At 42.0% G+C, this 23,932-nt stretch overlaps 1 protein-coding gene across 5 annotated transcripts in view; it reads right to left on the bottom strand.

Annotated features, from left to right (window-relative positions):
* large1 (LARGE xylosyl- and glucuronyltransferase 1) overlaps positions 1-23,932 on the bottom strand; it is a 405,419-nt gene that overhangs the window by 277,034 nt on the left and 104,453 nt on the right. For all 5 annotated transcript variants that reach the window (XM_073058955.1, XM_073058959.1, XM_073058957.1 and 2 more), the window contains exon 2: positions 8,217-8,415. In XM_073058955.1, the coding sequence (XP_072915056.1) occupies positions 8,217-8,322 (106 nt within the window). In that variant the 5' untranslated portion in view covers positions 8,323-8,415. The remainder of the gene's footprint in view (positions 1-8,216; positions 8,416-23,932) is intronic.

Raw genomic sequence — 23,932 nt, 5'->3', positions numbered from 1 at the left:
AAATAAATCGGCCTCTCTTATCAACTCCTTTATGACTGATTCAGCAATTTGCGAAATTTGACGTTTTTTACACCCCAATGACAAAGAGTTTTCATACTTTTCTCATGTTTATCATAATTATTCAAGAATTGATTACTTTTTCATTGATCACCATTTACTTACTTACAGATGTTATCGATTGTAAATATGACTCTATTACCATATCTGATCATGTACCTTTGAAGTTATCTATTAAGATAATGGATTCATCTATTAATGCTAAATCTTGGAGGTTCAACTCTATTTTATTGCAGGACTTAGACTTTGTTAATTTTATTAAACAACAAATTGATTTGTTTTTCTCAACAAATTCTACAGCAGAGATCGCTAGTGGAATTTTATGGGACACTTTTAAAGCATTTATTCGTGGACAGATTATTTCATACTCTGCTGGAGTTAGGAAACGAACTAATTCTAAAATATTAACAATGGTTGATAAAATCAAAGCATTTGATAAGATTTATTCAGTGACCCCCAGCAAAGAACTTTATAAAGAAAGAGTGGAACTTCAAATGGAGCATAGTTTGTTATTATCCTCTTCGATTGAAAATCAGTTAATTAAATCTAGAACCCAGTTTTATGTATATGGAGATAAGTCTGGCAAATTATTGGCTAATCAATTGAAAACTGCTTCGGTTAAACGACAGATTACTAGGATTCGTAAACAAGATGGCACTCTGACGATCGACCATAAAGAGATAAATAAAGCCTTTCAAGATTTTTATAATTCCTTATATCAATCAGAATTTGCTGAGGATTCTTCTATAATAGATGAATTTTTAAGGAAATTGAATATTCCAAAATTAACAGTAGAGGATAGTGTATTCTTAGATACACCTATCACGGAAACTGAAATAAAAAAGGCATTTTTTCAATGAATTCCGGTAAAGCTTCTGGTCCAGATGGTTATTCTGCAGAATTTTTTAAATCTTTTTCCTCTATACTTTCTCCTTGGCTTGTAAAATTTTTAAAGATGCGTTAATTAAAGGCAAATTGCCACAATCTTTTTATGAAGCTTCTATTTCTTTAATCCTTAAAAAAGATAAAGACCCTATTGAATGTGCATCCGATCGGCCTATATCCTTGCTGAATACGGATTTTAAGATTTTTAGTAAAATTTTGGCTACTAGATTAGAAAATATATTACCTCGAATCATTTCTGAAGATCAGACTGGATTTATTAAAAATCGCTATTCATCTTTTAACATTAGAAAATTAATTAATATTATTTATACTCCTTCACCCAAAACACCAGAATGTGTCATTTCTTTAGATGCTGAAAAAGCATTTGATAGAGTTGAATGGCCATATTTATTTAATACGATGCAGCATTTTAATTTTAGTTCAAAATTTATATCATGGATTAAATTAATATACTATAAACCCTTGGCTTCGGTTTTTACCAATAATCAAAGATCTCCTTTTTTTCAGTTATTCCGTGGTACAAGGCAAGGCTGTCCTTTAAGTCCTTTACTATTTGACATCGCTTTGGAACCTTTGGCTATAGCCATTCGTGAATCACCTAATATTTTGGGTATTACTCATGGGGAGGGGACGTATAAGTTATCATTATATGCTGATGATTTGTTACTATACATATCCGACCCTGAAAGATCTATTCCTGCTATTTCATCCTTGCTTGCTCAGTTTAGTAACTTTTCTGGTTATAAATTGAATTTTAATAAGAGTGAATTACTTCCATTAAATATGCAAGTTCCAATTTATAAACATTTACCATTTAAAGTTGTTACAGATTAATTTACTTATTTAGGTATTAAAATTACTAAAAAACATAAAGATTTATTTAAAGTTAACTTTTTACCCTTAATTGACCAAATTAAGCAACTTGCTATCAGGTGGTCTCCACTATCTTTGTCATTGGTTGGTAGAATTAATGCTATTAAGATGATGGCATTACCCAAATTCTTATATTTATTTCAAGCATTACCAATTTTTATTCCTAAATCTTTTTTGATATTATTGACTCCAAAATATCTTCTTATCTGTGGCAGAATAAAAATCCTAGACTAGGCAAAAAATATTTACAGAAGCCTAAGAAGGAGGGCGGTTTGGCTTTGTCAAACTTGAGATTTTACTATTGGGCAGTTAATATACGATATTTAATATTTTGGACACAAGAATTGACTACAGCTGCTTGCCCACAATGGGTAAATTTGGAATGTAAATCTGTACAAGACTTTTCATTGTTTTCAACCTTAGGATTTTCACTTCCTTTTTCTTTATCTAAATTGAATAAACAAATAACTAATCCTATAGTCAAATATACATTGCGAATTTGGTTTCGATTTCGTAAACTTTTTGGTTTGAATAAGTTTATTTTATCATGCCCTATAATATCTAACTATTCTTTTCGGCCCTCTCTTATGGATCAAGCTTTTCTTTTATGGAAAACAAAAGGTATAACATGTTTTCGTGATCTGTTTTTGGATGATAGCGTTATGTCCTTTGAACAGCTATCTAATAAATATAATTTACCTAAAACCCATTTTTTTAGATATTTGCAAGTTAGAAATTTTTTGTATAATGAGTTACAGTCTTTTCCGAAACTATGTCCATTGGACATTACGGAAAGAATTTTAGCTCTGAATCCTTGTCAAAAGGGTTTAGTAGCTGTTATTTATAATATGATCATGAAAATACAGCCATAAGTATCAGAAAAAATTAAGAAGGAATGGGAAGAAGAACTTCATTGTCTTATATCCACTGAGCAGTGGGAGAAAATTTTACTATTAGTCAATTCGTCCTCTATTTGTACTAAACATGCCCTAATACAATTGAAGGTTGTACATAGAGCTCATATGTCTAAGGATAAACTTGCTCGCTTTTACTCTCATGTTAATCCAACCTGTGACAGATGTCATTCTGATGTTGCTTCATTGACCCATATGTTTTGGTCTTGCCCTTGTTTACAAAATTACTGGAAAGATATTTTCAGTATTATTTCAAGAGTTCTGAATATCAATTTCCAACCACATCCTTTTACTGCAATTTTTGGTTTACCAATGGTGGATAATAGTCGTTTATCCTCTTCATCTCGACGAATGATTGCATTTGTTACATTAATGGCTAGAAGATCTATTTTATTGAATTGGAAAGAAATTAATCCTCCAACTATATTTCAGTGGTTTTCTCAAACTATCTCTTGTTTGAGCTTAGAAAAAATTAGAAGTGTTGTTTTTGATCCTTCAGTTAAATTTGAAGAAACTTGGAGACCATTTATTCAACATTTTCATATGAGTTAAATTGTCTTTTCCTAAACCTCACTTTGATTATCCTTAATTATTTGGATGGAGGTTCGGAGTTATTGACACTACTGTATGTATTTAACATTATGCAATGGCCCGTGTTGGTTAGTGTTTTTTTCTCTCTTTTTTTGGGGTTTTTTTTTTCTTTTTGTTTCTTTTGTTCATAAATACTATGTGTTTTGGGGCGAGACAGATTTATGTCTGGGTCCGACCAAATGCCGAATACTATCCTTTGCCTCTCTCCTGGCTAGACGCTTGATCCTCCTTAGATGGAGAGATGTTGCCCTGCCTACTCATGCGCAATGGCTTAACGACATCATGGCCTGCTTGGACCTCGAGAAAAATTCATTATTCAGTTCTTAATTCGGATCTAAAGTTCCATAAGATCTGGGGACCTTTTATCGAGTACTTTCATAACCTTCCTCCTGACTAGGGTTTTTTTTTCTTCTTCTTTTCGGTCCCTTGCTTTCAGCTCCCTTTTTTTTCTGGTAGTAGGCATTATTATCCTCTGCTGCTAAGTGTATTCACAGTCTGGGAGTTTGACTGTCCTGACCTATACTCTTTATACTGTGTTGTGGTCGGTCTGGAGTTGTTGTTTTTTTTCTTGTGTTGTGGGGCTTGGGGAGGACACTAAGCTTACCTGTCTTTAATTTAGGAGCTTTTTTGTTAAATTCTCTTCCTTTGTAGCATATTGTTATTGTACGCTTAATTTTGTACTGCATTAATGCTCCTCATTGGGATTTGGGGTTTTTAATTTGTAAAATGTTTTGAAAAACTAATAAAAAAATGTTTAATAAATAAATGAGTTTGGGAGGCTATATATATTGATTATTATATATTTGAATGTCTACTTAAACTATTAATTATGTACTCTCAAACACTTTGTATTCATGTTTCATTTATGTTTGTTTAAAAAATTAATAAAAAGATTTAAAAAGAAAGAGATTCATCTCTTTGCAAGCAGTCACGAAACAAAGAAACACTCATCACAAAGACTGTCAAACACCCAATGTGTGAATAAAAAGAACAAATTGTGCAAAGAATGAAAGCATGAACAAATAATACACAGATCGTTAACTGCAGAGTCGCCGAAAGTGAGTCCACAGCCACGGACCCAGTTCAGCACTGGGGCGAGTGCCAATGGCCACAGGCCGCAGCTGCAGAGTCGGAGTCAAGATCGCTTGGAAGAGGCCTTTGAAAGGAAGCTTCAGGACCGGTCAGCAACTGCCAGCAGGCTGGACGGAGAGCGAGGTGTCTCCCAGTGGAAATTGGTTGTAGGGGATTTGCAGCCCGTTCCTTAGCCAGAGCCTTCAGCAATTTGGGCATCGAGGGTGAGAGGAAGAGGAGAGCCATCCGCAATACCACCGATGTGGCAGAGAGGGCCTCAAGGTGGCTGTGGCTCAAGAGAGGGGAGCCATGGAGTCATGTGTAGTTAGCCATCTGGACACAAGCTGGGGTCTGATCTGCCCCGGCTGGGTCACCTGGAGAAGGGTGTATGATGTTGAAAGACCCAAAACACCCGATGATTCCAAGAACATCACTGAGGATGTGTCCAGAAGCATCGGTAAATGTATGCACAGTGAAACTTACATCATTTTCGTGAAATTAAATCAGCAAGAATGGAGCAGAGCAGCCCACACGTCCCCTTGCTTCTGGTGCCAATGTAGCACGTCCACAACTCCTGAACCCTGACCCCGAAGGAAACCCACGCAGTCACGAAGAGAACGTGCAAACTCCTTACAGACAGCGGAGGGAATCGAGCCCCGATTTAGCAATTTGCACTGTAAAGCATTGCACTGAGCGCTACGCTATTGTACCATGCCTTACTGGATGTTTATTCAAATAACATCCTTCCAGAGAGAAAGAAAAACTACCATCCTTACCCTATCTTGCTCGTATATGACTCCAGACCCAACAGTGTGATCAGGTGTCTAATGCCCTCTGAAACAGACCAGTAAACCATTTGGTTCAAGAACCCTTGTAGTCAATAGCTGTGATGAACAGGTCCCAAGAAATGATTAATGGGGAATACTGAAGAAACGGAAAGATAAGAGTGCACGGAAGCTAATGAGGAGCATAAAGACTAGGAAACTCTGCTGGGCAAAATGGCCTGTACTACTCTTGCAATTTCCATTACCAACTTCTCACTTCTTCCCTTAAAACAGGATTTAAGTTATTGCATAAGGAGTTAACTAGAGGCATTTCAGGAACTCCCCTTGCACACTGATGATCTATAAATCCAGACTGTGGACCAGGTTGGAATCAATCTTCTGGCAGGACAGATCTATCATTTTTGCAATAAGGAAGGACACTGCAGTCAAATAACGCTACACTCACCCTCACGACTGCCTTCCTTTCATATCCATTAAACAACACCTGGCATGCTGAGTTAGATTCATTATCACTCAGGGGCAACTCTTGAATAAAAAGCACTCTGTAATGGCTCTCAGAACCCACCGGCAAGCAGATAGTGTATTCTTGCACAAAATGCTGGCGGAATTCAGCAGGTCAGGCAGCAACAATGGAAAAGATTAAACAGTTGACATTTTGGGCTGAGACCCTTCACCAGGACTGGGAAGAAAGTTAAGTTAGAGCGAGGAGGAGGGGGGAGGGGAGGAAGTAGTACACGGTGGTAGGTGACAGGTGAAACTGGGAGAGGGGGAGGTGGGAAGTCGATTAGTGAAAGGGATAAAGGGCTGGGGAGGGGGGAATCTGATGGGAAAAGGTAGAAGACCATGGAAGAAAGGGATGGGGGGGGAGGAGCGCCAGGAGGTAATGGACAGGTAAGGAGATAAAATGAGAGGGAGTAAATGAGAATGGGGTACTGGTGAAGGGTGGGAGAGTTCAAATACCAGTAGTTTGAGAAATCGCTGTTCACGCCATTATGTTGGAGGCTACGCAGATGGAATATAAAGGTGATGCTCCTCCACCCTAAGTGTGGCCTCATCATGGCAGTAGAGGAGGCCATGGACTGGAATGGCGGAATGGTAAGGGGAAGCAGAATTGAAATGGGTGGCCACCGGGCGATCCCGTTTTCTAGCAGAGCATAGGGGCTCGGTGAAGTGGGTCTTCCAATCTATCACAAGTCTCGCCGATATACAGGAGGCTGCACCGGATACAGTAGATGACCCCAACAGACTTATGGATGAAGTGTTGCCTCACCTGGAAGAACTGTTTGGGGCCCTGAATGGTGGCCTCCTGTATATCGTTTCCCAGCATCTGCACATCTTCTCCTCAAAGGATTTTTAAACAATTCCAAAATCTGACCAGTACATTATAGTTATTGCTCCGAACAGCCATGTAGGTGGCAAGCATCAGCAGACAACAGGAAGGGTTCTGACAATCCTGCTCACGATCTATTTGCCCAGCCACACAAAAGAAACAATGTTAGTATTTTTTTAAAAAATCAGGAGTTCCTCCTGACCCCTCAAAGCTCTCCCAAAGCCTCTCACGGCTAACTTTATAGCAAGCTTAACTCAGTGTTCCTGCACGGATCAAAAAACCCTTCAGCTCTTCATCAAGGATTAGACACACCTTAAAAATGCTCAAGCAATTTTTCAAGCACCCTTTATGGATTTCCAAGAACTCGTTTGTCTCATTTACTTTAAATGGGTGCCCCTTATTATTAAACAGTGACCCCTAATGTTATATTCTCCCAAAAGGGAACATCTTGGCTACTTGCGCCTGCAGATTGGAATTGGATTTTTATTGTCACATCTACTGAGATACAGCAAAAAGCTTATCTTGCATACTGTGCCAATGGATTATGTCCACAGTGTGTCCAGGCAGTACAAGGTTAAACAGTAACAGAGTGCAGGATGTGAAGTGCATCAGCTGCAGAGGAGGTGCAGTGCAGGCGGCAGACGATAAGCTGCAAGATCATAAAAAGGTTGATTGTGAGGCCAAGAGTATCTCGTTGCAATAGGAACTATTTAATAGCCTTACAACAGCAGGATAAAAGCTAATCTTCAGCCTGATGAACAGCTCTTTGAAGCTTTTGTACCACCTGCCTGATGGGAGAGGGGAAAAGAGTGAACCTGTACGTTTCAATTGCCCTCTCCCTTTTCTAAATTCTAATGGGGACAGTCCAACCTCTCCGATCTTACCTCACCAGACCACTCACCCCTTCTGGCCGCTGTCCATCATCTAGCAAAACTTCTCTGATTTGTTTCCAGCACATTTACGGCCTTAAAGAGTCCAACGCCGTTCTTAGCCCAACACTGGGGCTCACCAGTATCCTGTGCACTCGACAGAATTGCAGACAATATCTTTCATCTCATTATTGCACCAGTTGGAAAAGGATTGTGGGATGGGATAATGGCGTGTTCCCGTGTGGGAGTGCTACTGGAACAGACGCGAGATGTGCATGCACACACCTGTCCGTTAATTGCAACAACAGAGCAGTAACCTCTGCCTCAGGAGTCTTTGACTCAGATTTTTCTGCCAAAGGGCACACACACAAGCATTGACGTAAAAATCGTTCAGCCTCCTGTGAAGAAGCCATATCCTGTGAATGGCAGCCTACACGACAAGGCCCTCCCATGGCAACAAGGGGTTACAACCAATGCACGGCGATGGCTTGTGTCACTTCTACACTTTGGCGGCCCTGATTAAGAAAGCAAAATGTCAAAGTGCAAACCAAGAACGTCTACTCTATCATGGAAAAGGATAACAATCTGGGCCAACAACTATTTAAATATTAAATCAGCTGACCCCCCCCCCCCCACCCCACCATCCTGCCGTCAGGGTCAAGCTAAGGAACAGTGAGCTTGCCTCTGATCCCAGTCACACTCTGCCCTCCCACCCACACCCCCCACCCAATACGTGGCTCTCCAACCTTCAGGTTGTGGTGGCAAATAACAAGGACTGGAAGGGCCCAGTCTGTGAGATCAGACTACGCGTAGCACTTACCTTTAAAGGACCCCGAGAACAGGTAGATCCAGGTGAATGCCGGCACGAAGAGAGCAGTGAGGGTGGCTGCGAGGAACTTCCTGCGCCCTCTGCAGATTCCCAGCATCCTGGGGGGGGTGGGGGGCGAATGTCGGCGTGGGGCTGCAGTGCTGATTCTAGGTGGGTAACATCACGTCCTCAGCTGTATGCATGTTAGTGCCTGTAATGGAAGAGAGAGGGTCACTGGGTAACCACTGTGCTTTCTCCCTCGCTCTCACGCACACGTGCGGCCAATGAGGCGGAAATGCCACAATTTATCAAGATACGAATTGCCACCACAAGATATATTCATGCAGCATAAAAACAGGCCTTTCTGCCAACAAGTCCATGCTAATCAGGATACCCGTTCTGAGCCACACACACGGGGGAAAAAATGGCCTTCAGGTTTGTACAAAATCCTTCCCTTCTCACCTTAGACCTCTAGTTGCTGATTCTCCAACTCCAGAGCAGAGTGCACTCATCCCATTTCCACCCCTCCTAATCTTGTGCACCTCTCATGGATCACCCCTCAAAACTGATGTTTGCAATAGAAATGTTGTACAGAGACCCCCGTATAGAAAGAAGCAGAGTTTCAAATATAATGGACATTTGAAAGAAGAGACCAGTTGTAAACCTATATTGTGGGTCAGAGCACAAAAAGGGCCTTTCACACACTAAAATCCTGATGACGGGCCTTGGCCTCAAACATTAACTGTTTATTTCCCTCCACAGATGCTGCCTGGCCTGCTGAGTTCCTCCAGCATTTTGTATGTTGCTCCAGATGTCCAGCATCAGCAGTCTCTTACACACTGGTTCCATTTTATTCTCTACCACATTCCCCTTAACTTCCCCTCAGAATCTGCCACCCACCTCTGCATTTGGGGTCATTTATGGTGGAAAATTAACCCATCAACCTGCACGCCTTCAGGATGTGGGAGGAACCCAGAGCACCAGCTTCCCGCTCATGTAGTCACGGAGACAATGTTGTAAATCACCCATAGAGAGTGGAGGGGGCAGGATCGAACCTGGCTCATTGAAGTTGGGAGTGCGTCCTAACTGTACTCTGCTGCTGCCTTTGCACATGCTATTTCCAAGCACTCAAGCGCTGGTGGGGCTGCAAGTGTATACGGTAGTGTAGTTGTTAGCACAACGCTTTACAGTAGCAGCAGCCACCGGGTTCAGTTCCCGTCACGGCCTGTAAGGAGTTTGTATTTCCCCCGTGACCACATGGGCTTTCCCTGGGTGCTCCAGATTCCTCCCACAGTCCAAAGACTATAAGGTTAATTGGTCATTGCAAATTGTCCCGTGATTAGGCTGGGCTTAAATCAGGGAACTGCTGGGTGGCACAGCTCGAAAAGCTGGAAGAGCCTATTCCGCACTGTATCTCAATAAATTTGCAAGAACTCCGACAGCTGCAGTTTTGACACATGGGGAAAAGGAAAGGTTATATTCATCAATTTAGTTATGACACAGCACTTGTATAGAAAAGAAGCTAAAAATTTTTTTTTTGTCCAACACAAACACATTTTCACTTTAAAAGCTACCATTGGAATTCAGGCCCATCCCAGAGTCAGGTGTTCACACCGCAGGTTCCCACACCGAGGACGTACTGAAGCTTGGTGCTGACTCCACAAAGGCCTTGCGAGGAAGGGCCACACTCGACTTCGCAGAGCCAAATCCTAACAAAGAACGCACGCTTAACGGGTACATTCTAAAAGCTAGTAACACAAGAGGCACTGACTCATCGCAAGAGAATTCCATGGTTGGAAATAGGCTAGCCGTGTCACCTTGTCTTTTTTTATCTTCAGCCAGTAAAGATCTGACCAAGCTTAGTATAAACGTCAGTCAGGGTAATAGAACATTACACAGTACAGGCCCTTCTGCCCTTGATGTTGCACTGGCCTTTTAATCAATCTAACCCTTCCTTCTTACATAATCCTCCATCCAGGTGCCCATCCAAGAAGCTTCTTAAATGCCCCTTTTATATCTCCCTCTACCACACCCCTGAAAGGGTGTTCCATTCACCCACCAATCTCTGTGTAAATAACTTATCTTTGACTTTGCGCCATTCCTCCCCAAACTTTCCTCCAATCACCCTAAAATTATGCTCTTGTGTATTAGCCATTTCTGCCCTGGGAAAAGTCTCTGGCTGTCCACTCGATCTATGCCTCTAATCATCTTGTACGCCTCTATCAAGCCATCACTTATCCGCCTAAAGAGAAAATATCTTGCTCACTCACACGCCGCACTTTGAGGAAAAGGATTGTATTCGTCTACCACTATACACGGGAATGTGCTTTGTAATTTATTCTAAAGAGATGTTATCCGATACATTTGGACAATTAGCTAAGGAACATACAAAAGGACAGTGCGCTTGCTACAGGAGGAGTGCAGGGAAAATTCACTGAACAGGTTGCTGGAATGACATGCTGGTCATGAGCATTGACTTCATCTCTAGTCTACATGAAGTTAAGAAAATTCTTAAACATTTAACACCATTGATGTAGGGAGCATCTCAAACTTGAGATCACACCCTCAGAATAAGGGTTAGAAGTGAAACTACTGAAAATTTCTTCACACAGAGCATATTGAATTTTTGAATACAATTAATACTTTTACATAGAGTGCTTCTACAAGAAAGCAGCATTCATCATTAAAGACCCTCTCTCTATCTCCCCACCCCCCACACACCATCCAGGTCATGGGCTCTTCCTGCTAAAATCATCGGGCAGAAGGCACAGAATCCTTAGTTCCATACCACCAGGTTCAAGAACCGTTATTGCCCGACAAACATCAGGCTCCAGAATGAGCATTGATAGCTTCACTTACCACTTCTCCAAACTGATTCTAGAGCCTACAGACAGAGTACCACAGAATCAAAGGAATTCTGGGAAATGATGCATGAGCCAGTTGAGTCACATGACCTTGATGTCCAGAAAGAACTTGAGGGAACTTATGTCCAAATCCTGCTCCTGTTCCTCATGTTTATAGCCTTTAATCCATTTCAGCCTCAAGAAGAAACTCCTTCAACACCTTATCTAAACCCACCCACTCTATATCTACAAAGCTGGTTTATACAAATGCTGGAAGAAAAGTTACTCCAGGATCCCCAAATCCTCCCATCCACCACCAAATTTCTGAATGGTCCATCAACACTAACTCACTATTCTTCATTTGGACTAATTTATTAACTATTATAACTTACAACAATTATTTTTATTGTCTTGCACTATACTGCTGCCACAAAACAACAAATTTCATGACACATCAGGAACAATTAACTTGATTCTAATCACCAACAGTGCCATTTCTCATCTTGCCCACAATAAAACTCAATTTGATACAAAAATGTAGTCTGCTTATAGAATATAATTATAATTTCCAACAAAGTTTTCTTGCAATTACTTTTAAGACTTACAAATTGTCTGCAGGAGAACACCTGCATTTTACACCAGCAATTAACTGGAGAGTCTGTGGAGAACACAGTACATAAGTTAGGAATGTGCTGGGATCAAATGTGCTGGGTTTTGTGTCGGGACTGAAATTAACTAACTATAATGTGCACTAAATGGTGAATGAACTCAGCAGGTGAGGCAGCAGCCAGAGAAAGGAATAAAGTTTGGACATTACAGGCCAAGGCCCTTCCTTTGGTGCCCCTCTTTGGTGGGCCTTGACACCCAGTGTTCAGTTCCACTCACATCCCCTCAGTGAGTAAAGGAGTCCACCGTGTCGGTATGCAGCAAGACCTGGATGTCATTCAGTCATGGAGTGAGAAATGACAGACGGCATTGGAACTAGTTCCCTTCATTCAAAGGCCCATAATCCTTTTCAAAGCAAGGTGTCAGAAATATAAGCAGTGTTCCAGGTTTGCATAGATACAGACAGAGCAAACTTCTTACATTTCAATCCTTCATACAGAAAGACCAATATTTCATTAGGCAAACATTGCCTTTCCATATCTGACCACGGTTTTTTAATATTGTTCCTAGCTCAAGACCAAGCACGTGTATCTGTCGTACTTGTGTTTACTGGCACAGAACGGAGAACCTTCTGCTTCCCCAAGCTGAAATCCATCTCTCAGAGTTTCACACTTCAGTGATTGCCTTTGCAATTCTAGACTCCCACCTACACCACTTACAATTGACAGCAAACTGTGTGTCCTTGGAAAGCCTGGAGAAATGGCCTTGAATTTGTGAATACAATGAGTAATTCAATCTAGCAATTCTCTACATAGAACATCATGTGCCCTCTGCAGCTTTAGAGATTGCCTCAGTAAAAGTAGCTCGCTTTGGTACACCTCCCTACTTTTAAAGTCTTAGGCAATCCCTCAGGAGAGAGGGCTTCCAATACGAATCTGAAGATGAATTGTCTGATGTGGGAACTACAAACTCTGGGAGCAGATAGTGGGGCTGGGAAGGTTGCGAGCTGGTATGTCCCCTCCACCATAGGCATTACGCCTCTGATGAATGGACCCATGATTGACTGAACACTCAAAGCTAGAAACAGGCCATTCTGTGCCAACCGTTTACTATTTTATTCCCCCCACATTCCCATCATCTCTCGCCAGGTTCTACCACTCACCTGCATGCCAGCAGCAACCCCCAGTGACCATTGAAGCTGTTGAGGTGTGGGAGGAGAGCAGAGGGAGAGCATGCAAACTCCACAGATACAGCAAGGTCAAGATCGAACCGGGACGGCTGGACTCGTGAAGCAGCAGCTCTACAAACCGCTCCGCCAGATTACTCCACTCGCATTCTGACAGGCTCGTGCAAGGTCAGTGCTCAACAGTACATGTCAGCTGCCTGGAGCCACTTCACAGAACTCACACAAACAGGGCCTTTACTCGTGTTCTTATCTGCATGATATGCCTCCTTTTACACATTGTTTGTTTATCAGTCTTGGTTTGTTCATGAATAGCTTTTTATAAAATTCTATTGTATTGCCTTTCTCATATAAATGCTTGAATGAAAATGAATCTCAAGATAGTGTACGGCAAAATACATGTATTTTGATAATAACTTTACTTTGAGCTTTGTCCAGACACAAGCGTAGTTTGCTAGCTCAAAGGGATAGGTTGTACAAAGTGACTAATGGACACAGGAGTAGAAAGGTAGTGAGAATGAAAATGGGAATTCTACACTTAAAGAAGCTAGGCTTCCTGTTCAATTTAAATTAAGATGCAGAACCATTTTGGTTCAGGTGCACGTGGCTCGGACTGTTCAGGATGGAGGGAACCTGCCGGGCGCAGTGGCTTCCTTCACTGTATCACAGCTTGGTGCGAGAGATTGCCGAGTTGTGGACACAGCCCAATCCATCAGGGAAACCAACCTCCTCCTCCTCCATCGACTGTGCCCGCTGTCTCAGTCAAGCAGCCAGCAGAACCAAAGATCTCATTCACCCCGGTCATTCTCTCCCCTCGGGAATATACAAATGCTTGAGAACACGCATCACCAGGCTCAAGGACAGCTTCTATCCCGGTGTTATATGCACCCTTCATACAACAAGGATGAACTCTTGACCACTGTCTACCATGGCGTGGTCCTTACAGATTATCTGTGTAACTAACACTACACTCATTGGCCACTTCGTTAGATACCTCCTGTACCTAATAAAGTGGCCACTGGATGTACATTCATGATATTCTACTGCTGAAGAGCAGTTCACTTCAGAGTCCGACATGCTCTGCATTCAGAGATGCTCTTCTGCACACCACGATTGTAATACATGGATATTTGAGCTACTGTCGCCTTCCTGACCACTTCAACCCGTTTGGCCATTCTCTTCCAACCTCCAACCTCCCTTATTAACAAAGTGCTTCTCACCCCCCCCCCCCCCACAGAATTACCACTCAGTGGATGTTTTTCACAACATTCTACGTAAACTCTAGAAACTGAGTGAAAATCCCAGGATATTCACACCACCCTGTCTGGCACCAAAGTCACCATATACAGTCCTGAGATTCAACAATCATTCAATGATCAAAGTCTCTTAGATCATATTTCTTCCCCATGCTGATGTTTCACCTGAACAACTGAACCTTTTGAGCATGTCTGTATGTGTTTATGCATTGAGTTGCTGCCACACGATTGGTTGATTAGATATTTGTGTCAACAATTAGGTGTATAGGTGGGCCTGATAAAATGGCCACTGAATAAATGTAATTGGATGCACACCAGCTGTGGCAGGGTTTACAGGCCACTAATTCCTATAAGGCAAAACCCAACATCATAAATGGCTGTGAGGGTTCAGTCCCTGATAAACTCAACACCGTTCAGGCATGCTTTGAAAGGCAGAATAAAACAATACCCTGTGTGAATCCCTGCAGTATCTGGTAACCCTGTTATATCTGTCTCAAAGGCCTACATCAGATCACCTTTGAAGAAGATGAACCCTCACAAGGCATTAGGCCCCAGTGGAGCAACACACACACACACAAAACACTGGAGGAACTCAGCAGGCCAGGCAGCATCTATGGGGGGAAAAGTGCAGTCGACGTTTTGGGCTGAGGTCCTGTCGAACAGCAGAATCTCAGATAGCGACAAGGAGGGACAATGGATCTGCTGACTGAGAGGCAACAGCAACCTTGCACTCAACATCAGTAAGACTAAGGAATTGATTGTGGACTTCAGGAAGGGGAAGTTGGGAGGACACACATCAGCCCTCATTGAAGGGAAAGTTTGAGCAGCTTCAAGTTCCTTAGTGTCAACATCTCAGTACATCCATCCTGGGACATCACAATGGTGCAATCATGATGAAAGCATGCCGGGGGATATACTTCATTAAGAGTTGTCAGGAGCTTTGGTATGTCACGAAAGACTAGCAATTTTCTTTTAAAAAACAGACATGCCATGGAGACCTTTTTCCACTGGTAGCATCACTGAATGTTATTGAGGCACCAATGCACCGTATTGGTAAAAGCTAGAGAGATGTAGACACAGCCAGCTCCATCACAAGCATGAACCTCCCCGCCATCGAGAACATCTGCAAAAGGCAGCATCCATCCCCAAGGACCCTCACCATCCAGGACATGCCCTCTTTTCATTTCTACCCATCAGGGAGGAGGTACAATAGCGTGTGTCCGTGTCCATGTCCTTAACTCCTGGTGGAGTCATCAGGGCGCCTTCATGGCAGGCTTTTTATTGCACCGATCTTTTTGGTGATTGCTCATCGTACGGGTCGTCTTGGGCATCTGAAATCTGGTGGAGCCCACCCCCCTCCAGGTTTTTTTTTACGAGGTCGAGTTGCTAGCTCGACACTCAACCCAGGCACAGATGGACAGCGTGCAAGGGAGCCGGCTGGAGTCCAACTCTCGCCCTGAAGTCCAGCGCTGATGCCACTATGCCAGCAGCCAGATTACTGTAACCCTATAGTATTTTAATGTATTACACAGTACTGCTGCAAACAACAAATTTCCCGATTCAACTACCTTGCTGACAGATTTAGGTTTATCAGACTGAGAGAATGAACCCCTGTTGAGGTGTTTTATGTGCAAAGTGTTCAATGGACTGCTCTGTTCTTTCTCCCAGTTGCTTGCCAAGTCCCTGAAGAGGTGAGGCTCTCCTCTGTCAATACTCCTTCCGCATCACCGTCATTAAAATGATTACCCGTAGATTTCCCTTCCTTCACCGCAGGTCCTGGGGTCCTGGTCACATGCAAATGGGAAGCAGTGCATCCAATGTCATCACACTGAAGCTAGCAAAGAGCAGTAGATGGTGGAAGTTGAAGACAGTTAAAAGTCAAAAATTCTCAGCAGAGTGGGCAAATCCATTAGACCGGAAGACATAGGAGCAGAGTTAGCCCATTTGGCCCATCAAGTCCAATCTGCTACTCGATCATGACTGATCTATTTTCCCACTCAACCACAATCTATTCCAGCTGCTACCATCCAGGAAGCAGAACTGCAGCATAAAAGCCAGGACCAACAGCGGGACAGCTTCTTCCACCAGGCCATCAGACTGATGAACTCACGCTGATTTGAGTGTACCCTATATTACATTCACTGTTATATTTATTATAAATTACTATGTTTGCACATGGCACATTTAGATGCAGATGTAACATAAAAGATTTTTACTTTTCATGCATGTGAAAGAATAAAGTCAATTCAATTCTCCTGCCTTCTCATAATCTTTAACACCCTTACTAATCAAAAACCTTTCAATTTCCACTTTGAATATAACCCAACAATTTGGCTTCCACAGTTCTCTGTGGCAATGAATTCTACAGATTCACCAAATCCCTGGCTAAAGAAATTCCTCCTCATCTCTGTTCTAAAGGGACATCCTTTAATTCTGAGGCTGCGTTCTCTGTACACTCATACATCCATGTAATAGAACCCGTTAACATTTTACATCAATGCACTTTCATCACGCGCCATCAAATTGAAACCAACTCTTGTACTTCACTCCACGGGCAGAATTTCTAGCATCCAGTTTTTAATCATTTCAAATGGACCCAATTGACTGTGAAATTCAGTGCCCGTTGCTCAGGAGAGACATGATAGCAACCTTATTGCTGAATATAATTTTAAAATGAGGTTTTCATCCAGAGTGGATGCATTGTTCAGGGCTAGAGGTCCAAGATAAATGTGCAAAGAAGCTTCATATCTTTAAATGTTCCTAGACTACCTGCTAGGCCCAGCAAGTTAGAGGTTAACAAAGACTGTAACCTCAGTTGCTTTGTCTCCGGTTAACTGGACTCTTCACACTCATTCCTCAATCACACTTTCTTTACCTGTGCACAATGAGAACAACCTGGTCCCTGTCACCAAACTGTTCTGAAGTTTGCACAAACAGATGGACTTGTACACAAAAGTGACTAGCAAGTTATGGACTATGACCAATGGGTAAACTGTGTTCAAGTTCCTTCTTTGCAAGATCAATCATTCACCATACAGGTGTTAAAAGTCAATAGAAACTACAACATCTATGGGGGGAAAAAGCACAGTCCGCGTTGCAGGCCGAAACACTTTCAGCACCAATGCTATTTTTAAGTTAAGTAATGGTCCCTTAGTTGCTGTGGCTTGCCTTCTTGATTACATCCTTATCTGTCTCCATGTGTAAAATGGCTCCAGTCTCCGGCTGTGCAAAGGGAAGCTTTGTCTTCAAAGCCCTTTCTTGTCTGGGCTGCTTAACCTTTGCCTTGCTGCAACTTAAACAGTAGCTTCCATGCCCACCCAAATTCACACTCAATGCAAAGGGTGGCACAGCTTTTAAAGAAAAGTAAACAACCTCCAAGCTCCTTCAAAAGGGACCGGAAAAAATTCCTAAGCAACAACTCCTTGCAAATATTAGCAGCTGGATTCCGAGTCACTCCACAAAAAATATCTGCATTTTAACAAGGGGACGACCATTGAGAGAAGAGCAGAGTTTACAGAGATCGGTATGAGAAACAAAAAGCTTTCAGTGAGCAGCTATTCACCTTGTCAATGAGAGAGGTGAGAGGGAAATGGCCAGACTGGTTCAAGATGACATGAAAGTGACAGTAACTCACTCAAATAATCACATCACAAAAACGCTATGCACAACAGTATCTCTGAATGCACAACACATCGAAACTTGAAGTGGATGGAATATTGAAAGGCCTCAATAGAGTGGATGGCCCTTCTAACTTTTTGAGCCACATTGCTCAGCAATCCCCCAATTTAACCCTAGCCAAATCACAGGGCAATTTACAGTGACCAATTAACCTACCAACTTGTACGTCTTTGGACTGTGGGAGGAACCCACGCATTCACGGGACGAACGTACCAACCCCTTACAGCAATGGTGGGTGTTGAACGCAGGTCACCTGTACTGTAATGTGTTGTACTAACCACTACACTACCATGCTGCCCCAAGCATGGGATCTAGGACAGAGGACACAGCCTTGGAATAAAGAAACATCCCTTTGGAACAGAGATGAGGAGGAATTTCGAGGAGGAATTTCTCTAGCTAAAGGGTGGTGATTCTGTGGAATGTCAGACTTGATGGGCTGAATGGCATAACCTTGTTCCTATATCCTTAATGTCTTTTGGATTTTATCATCCAAAGGAGATTAGTGAGTAGATACATTCTTACAATAATATAGCCAATATCACCAATTCCAAATTATAATCCGACTTTAAGTTCCACGGTTGCTGTTGTGGGATTTGAACTTGTCTCTCTAGCTTGTTAGCCCAGGTTTCCGGGTAACTGGAATGCTGAAGAAACTCAGCGTGTTGAGCAGCATCAGCGGGAGGGAGGAAAGGAGCCGTCGCGGTTTCAGTCAAAAACGAAGAGGACAGGTATGGACAATGAGATGTGTCACAGTGATTTACAGGAAAGGGATTCACAGCCCAGTGGGATTCTAACTGACCGTCAATAGCCATGGCCAATGTGACAGGGTAACAGCAGGAAAGAGAATTTCAGCAATTCTAGTAACCCAAGATTAATGCAACAAAGACATATCCACGCTTACCTCTACAACGAAAACTCCCAACGGCCTCCAGTCAATAGTTCTTACCACGTTGCTTTAATTATATTATTGCATTTGCTGCTTTCTCAGAAGAAATAATTCTGCCTCCATCTCCAGCCCATCACACTCCACTAACCAGTGGTATTTCTACCTCTCTCCCGCCCCTAAACAATAAACTTAAAGTAGCAATAACTTCTCTCCAGTCAGATTTCCCAAAAGTCCACAAACCAATGAACCAATTTTTGTCTGGTTTTGAACTTTTTAAGAAATATATTATTATAACTTACAGTAATTTGTATACACATTGCACTGTTCTGCATCTACAAAACAACAAATTTCATGGAGTGTTCTAATTCGAGAAGATCGGTCCCATATTCCAGCAAAACGGTTTAGCCAAACCTTCAAGTGAACTTTGCTTGGCCTCTGAAACAGAATGGGTCACCTGTTGGGATCAGCAGTAGGCCAGATATAATGCCCCACACCCACTACCATCTACTCTCCAGTCCCATGTAGAACAGCCACGAGACTGTGGCAATAAATACTTGCAGAAGTGCAGATCGGTACCAGTCAGTATTTTCAAGAGAGAAAACTGAAAAATAAGCTTAACCATGAGGGAGTTGTTAATTTTATTCCACTAGTAGAAGTGATAGTCTGCACAACAGTGGAAAAAAAACAAACCCAGGGGCATCTTCTCTTGGTATTGCTCCCTTCATGTACAATTTAAAAGTATTAAATTATTCACTTGTCAGTTACACTGCACTACATAATTTTTTTGGAAGAATTATAAGATTGTATTACCTGGGCAGGATTTCAAATGTGATCCAAACAATTATTGCTTGGTACATACCCTTTGGCACAAGGGCAAGACTAAAGCTTATTGAAGAGAGCATATAATCTCCTGTAACAATTTTATTAAGGGATAGTCTCTTCAGATTCAAGCTTAGTACAGAGCTTTGAATAGATTTTCAGTCAGAGCTCCTTGCTTTGGAATGCTGGTGGCAGGACTCCAGATCCAAGGGAGAGGCTCTGGTATCAACCAGAGAACAGCACTATGGTTTGTGTTTCTGAGTGGATTCTGTGCACTGCTCTTAATTTTTTTTATTGAGAAGGTGATGAGCTTGCTCCGTATTGCCCTAAGCTTTGCTAACCAAAATATCTCACCCCCATTTGAGGAGCCAGCTCACCTTAGTGTTCATCATAGTAACAGTGTGGCTCCCCTAGTTAAATGTGGCCATGCGTTCCTCTAAGATAAACATGGTTTTTTTAAAAAATTCAGGATTTGGGCACCGCTGACAGGAACAGCATTTGATGCTTATCATTAAATCGCTCCTGGAAAGGAGTGGTCTTCTAGGCTATTTTGCGTTGGATTCAACCATTGCTGTGAATGTGCAGGCCATACCAGACAGATTTCTTTCCCTGATGGACAATAATGAACTAGATGTTATTAGAGGAAACTGCTGGTTTTATGGCCGTCATCTCTCAAAGTAGATGCCGTGATTTTAAAAAATTAGTTAATAAACTTTTTTTATTCAGAGATGCAGCACAGTAACAGGACCTTCCCGCCCACATGCCTGTGCTGCCCAGTTACACTAGATGATCAATTAACTGGTATGATTTTGAGGTTCTAACATTTAACAGTCATTCATTCTTTGGGGCACTCCTCTGTTTTCATGGATGTTTGTGAAAAAAAATTTCGACATGTATAGTGCATACATTTGTTGGATGTTGCACCCTGATTTACACACAACAAATTCTTAATACATGCAAATATAACAGCAAATAAAGTTGATCCTTTTACTGATCTATAATTTTAACTCATGTTCATGAAGGATACAAGAAATAAAAGTTAATTCAATTTAGTTAACCCAGGCATGAGAGGCCTTTGAAGAAAGATCTTTGAAGAGCCAAGTTTCCCTTTGCACAGCAGGGGACTGGAGCCATTTGGCAGACAGGACAAGATAAGGATTTACACACCAACTGGGAGACAACTTCAATGTATCATTGATTCTCAGCTTTTCACTATAAGCACATCTATTGTGATTGGTGATTGTTCATGCAAGTAAGGAATGTGAACAAACATTTTAGCAAATGCTATCTGTAACTGCTAGTCAATTCTGTAGAAATTCCTCTGTTCAAACAGGTTGTTTGCAGGTGAGGCCGTGCTGCGCTCCTTGTGCACAGGTATATAAAGTGTGATGGGACAACGAGCATAGAGGTTTTTCCAGATGCTGGAAATCGAGAGGAACACACAAAATGCTGGAGTCGGAGTTAATTGGCGGTGTCAAGTATGTGCAATATATTTCTCCATAGAGGCAATTTCTAAGCAAGACCATCACCGGACATGAAATCGTAACTGGGTTCAGTCTAACTTTATTTTCAAGCTTTGGTTTTGCCTTAAGAATTAAATTTATTTATTAGCAACATAGCACAGAATGGGCCCGTCAGACAAAGTAAGCTGCAGCACCCAGCAACTTAGCTACTTAACAGTAGCCTAATTACAGGACAACTTACAATGACCAATTAATCCACTAGATGATACATCTTGGACTCTGGGAGGAAACCGGAGCACCTGGAGGAAAGGCACACAGTTCACGGAGAGAATGTACGGACTTGCTCCAGACAGTGTAGAACTGAACTTTGAACTCTGGAATGTCCCGAGTGCAATAACATTGTGCTAACTTCCACGCACAAGATCATTAATTCAAATTGCCAGAAAGCTGATCCCTTCATCCCAAATCCCAAGAGAAAAGCCCAACTTTTAAGACAATGCCTTTTGCTCTTAAAGAATTGAATTGACTTTATTTCTTACATCTTTCACATACATGAGTAAAATTCTTTACGTTATGTCTCTATCTAAATGTGCAATCATAGTAATTTATAATAAATGGAACAGTCAATGTAACATAGAAATACATTCAAATCATCGTGAGTTAATCAGTCCAATGGCCTGGTGGAAGAAGCTGTCCTAGAGCCTGTTGATCCTGGCTTTTATGCTGCGGTACCATGTGCTGTTGTGCCTTTTTCACCACACAGCTGGTGTATACAGACCACATGAGATCCTCGGTGATGTGGATGCCGAGGAACTTGAAGCTGTTCACCCTCTCAACCCCAGATCCACTGATGTCAATAGGGGTTAGCCCGTCTCCATTCCACCTGTAATCCTCAACATTCAATAGTGCGTTGGCAGTGCATCAAGAAATTAACTTCCTGAAATTCAGCTAAAATTGTTGAGGTTGACTAAACCATGCACACCCCATTTCACAGATCAGGAGATCTGGCAGATTGAATATTCATGGGTAGGGAGAGAACTGAAGGGAACTAGCCACTCCATTCTGACAGGCTGCATCACTGTCTGGTATCACAGGACAGAAGGTTGTAAATCTAGTCAGCTCCATCTTGGGCACTAGCCTACAAAGTACCCAGGACATCTTTAGGACATCTGAGCGGTGTCTCAGAAAGTCAGCATCCATTATCCATTATTATTATCTCCAGCACCCAGGGCATGCCCTTTTCTCACTGTTACCATCAGGTAGGAGATACAGAAGCCTGAAGGAACACACTCAGCGATTCAGAAACAGCTTCTTCCCCTCTGCCATCCGATTCCTAAATGGACATTGAACCATTTAACTACCGTGAACTCTACCTCACTTTAATATATAGTATTTCTGTTTTTGTACATTTTTTAAAAATCTATTCAATATACATAATTGATTTACTTGTTTATTATGTTTTATTTTATTTATTATTTTTTCTCTCTTTGCTAGATTATATATTGCATTGAGCTGCTGCTGCTAAGTTAATAAATTTCATGTCACATGCCGGTAATAATAAACCTGACTCTGATTCATTAGTTCAGTGGGGAATCATCCTGGTTGCCAGTGAACAAGGAGCTAGATCTGTGGGACAGCTTTAAACTCTTTAACGTATTGTTTAAAATGGAAACAAGAGTGACGATGTAATTGTATCAAAATGTATTGAACTGATGGAAATTAGAGAAAGGTGTGTCCCAAATGTGCTTACCATAATATCAATTATCTACATTTTTGGGAAATAAACCCAACCAATAACAGAGCAGCTTTCATCCTCCCATTCCAGACCAGAGCACCTCAATTCTCTCTGTTCATCCCTGAGCACAGAGTGTTCTGCAGATGCTGCAATCTGGAGGAACTCAGCAATTCAAAGAGCATTTGTGAAGGGAAGGAATTCTGGGTGTGTTGGATCAAAACCCTGCAAACTCTAAGGCGTTGGCTCTTAGACATTTTTTATAAATAACTTTGATTAGGAAGTGGAAGGGCGAGTTAATACATTTGCAGATGACACAAAGGCTGAAGAAGTAGTAGATATTGAAGAAGGTTGTCATAGTTACCAAGACAGATAAGATACTGAGCTGGGCTGACAAGTGGCAGCTGGAGCTCAATCCAGAAAAGTGCATAATAATTCAATTTGGCAGGCCAAGCTTGAAGACAGAACACAAGTTAACGGCAGGATTCTTGGCAGTGTGGATGAATAGAGGGATCCTAGGGTTCAAGTCCATAGATCTTTCAGAATTTTTGTGCAAGGTGATAGGTTGGTTAAGAAGGCGAGTGTCCTCATGGGGTTTCTTCATTGGTTGTGGAATTAAGATCAAAAGCTACAAGATAACATTGCAGCTCTATAAAATCCCAGTCACACCACATGTTCTTGTCACTTCTTTATATAAAGGATGTGCAGGCTCCTGAGAGGGTGCAGAGATTTACCAGGACGCTGCCTGGATTAGAGAGCATGTCTTATGAGGAAAGCTTGAGCAGGCTAGTGCTTTTCCCTTTGGAGAAAAGGAGAATGAGAGTTAACTTGGTAGAGTTGTAGAAAACTGTAAGAGACACAAATAGAATGGACAGCCAAATAGATTCTTGTTCCCAGAGCAAAAATAGCTAATATGAAAGGATATACTTTTAAGGGATAATCTCAAGAAATTCTCAAGATGCTGGAAATCTTGAGCAACACAAAGAAAATGTTGGAGGAACTCAGCAGAGTGGAATGAACAGTCAGCATTTCAGGCCAAGACTCTGTCCGAACTGGAAAGGAAGGGGGCTCATGACACTTATCCCTGCAATTATGAAAGTGCTAGACCTGCCCCTACAACTCCTCCCTCGCCATCACTCTGGGCCCTAAACAGTGCTTCCAAGTGAGGCAACACTTCACTCAGTCATCTATTGTATCTGGTGCTCCTGTGTGGCTTGCTCGACATCGATGAGTCCCGACACACATTGGGGGACTGCTTTTTC

This window comes from Hemitrygon akajei, chromosome 10, assembly GCF_048418815.1.
Source record: "Hemitrygon akajei chromosome 10, sHemAka1.3, whole genome shotgun sequence".
Lineage (NCBI taxonomy): Eukaryota > Metazoa > Chordata > Chondrichthyes > Myliobatiformes > Dasyatidae > Hemitrygon > Hemitrygon akajei.
The sequence above is the reverse complement of the archived record's forward strand: the minus strand, read 5'-3'. Positions and strand labels throughout refer to the sequence as shown.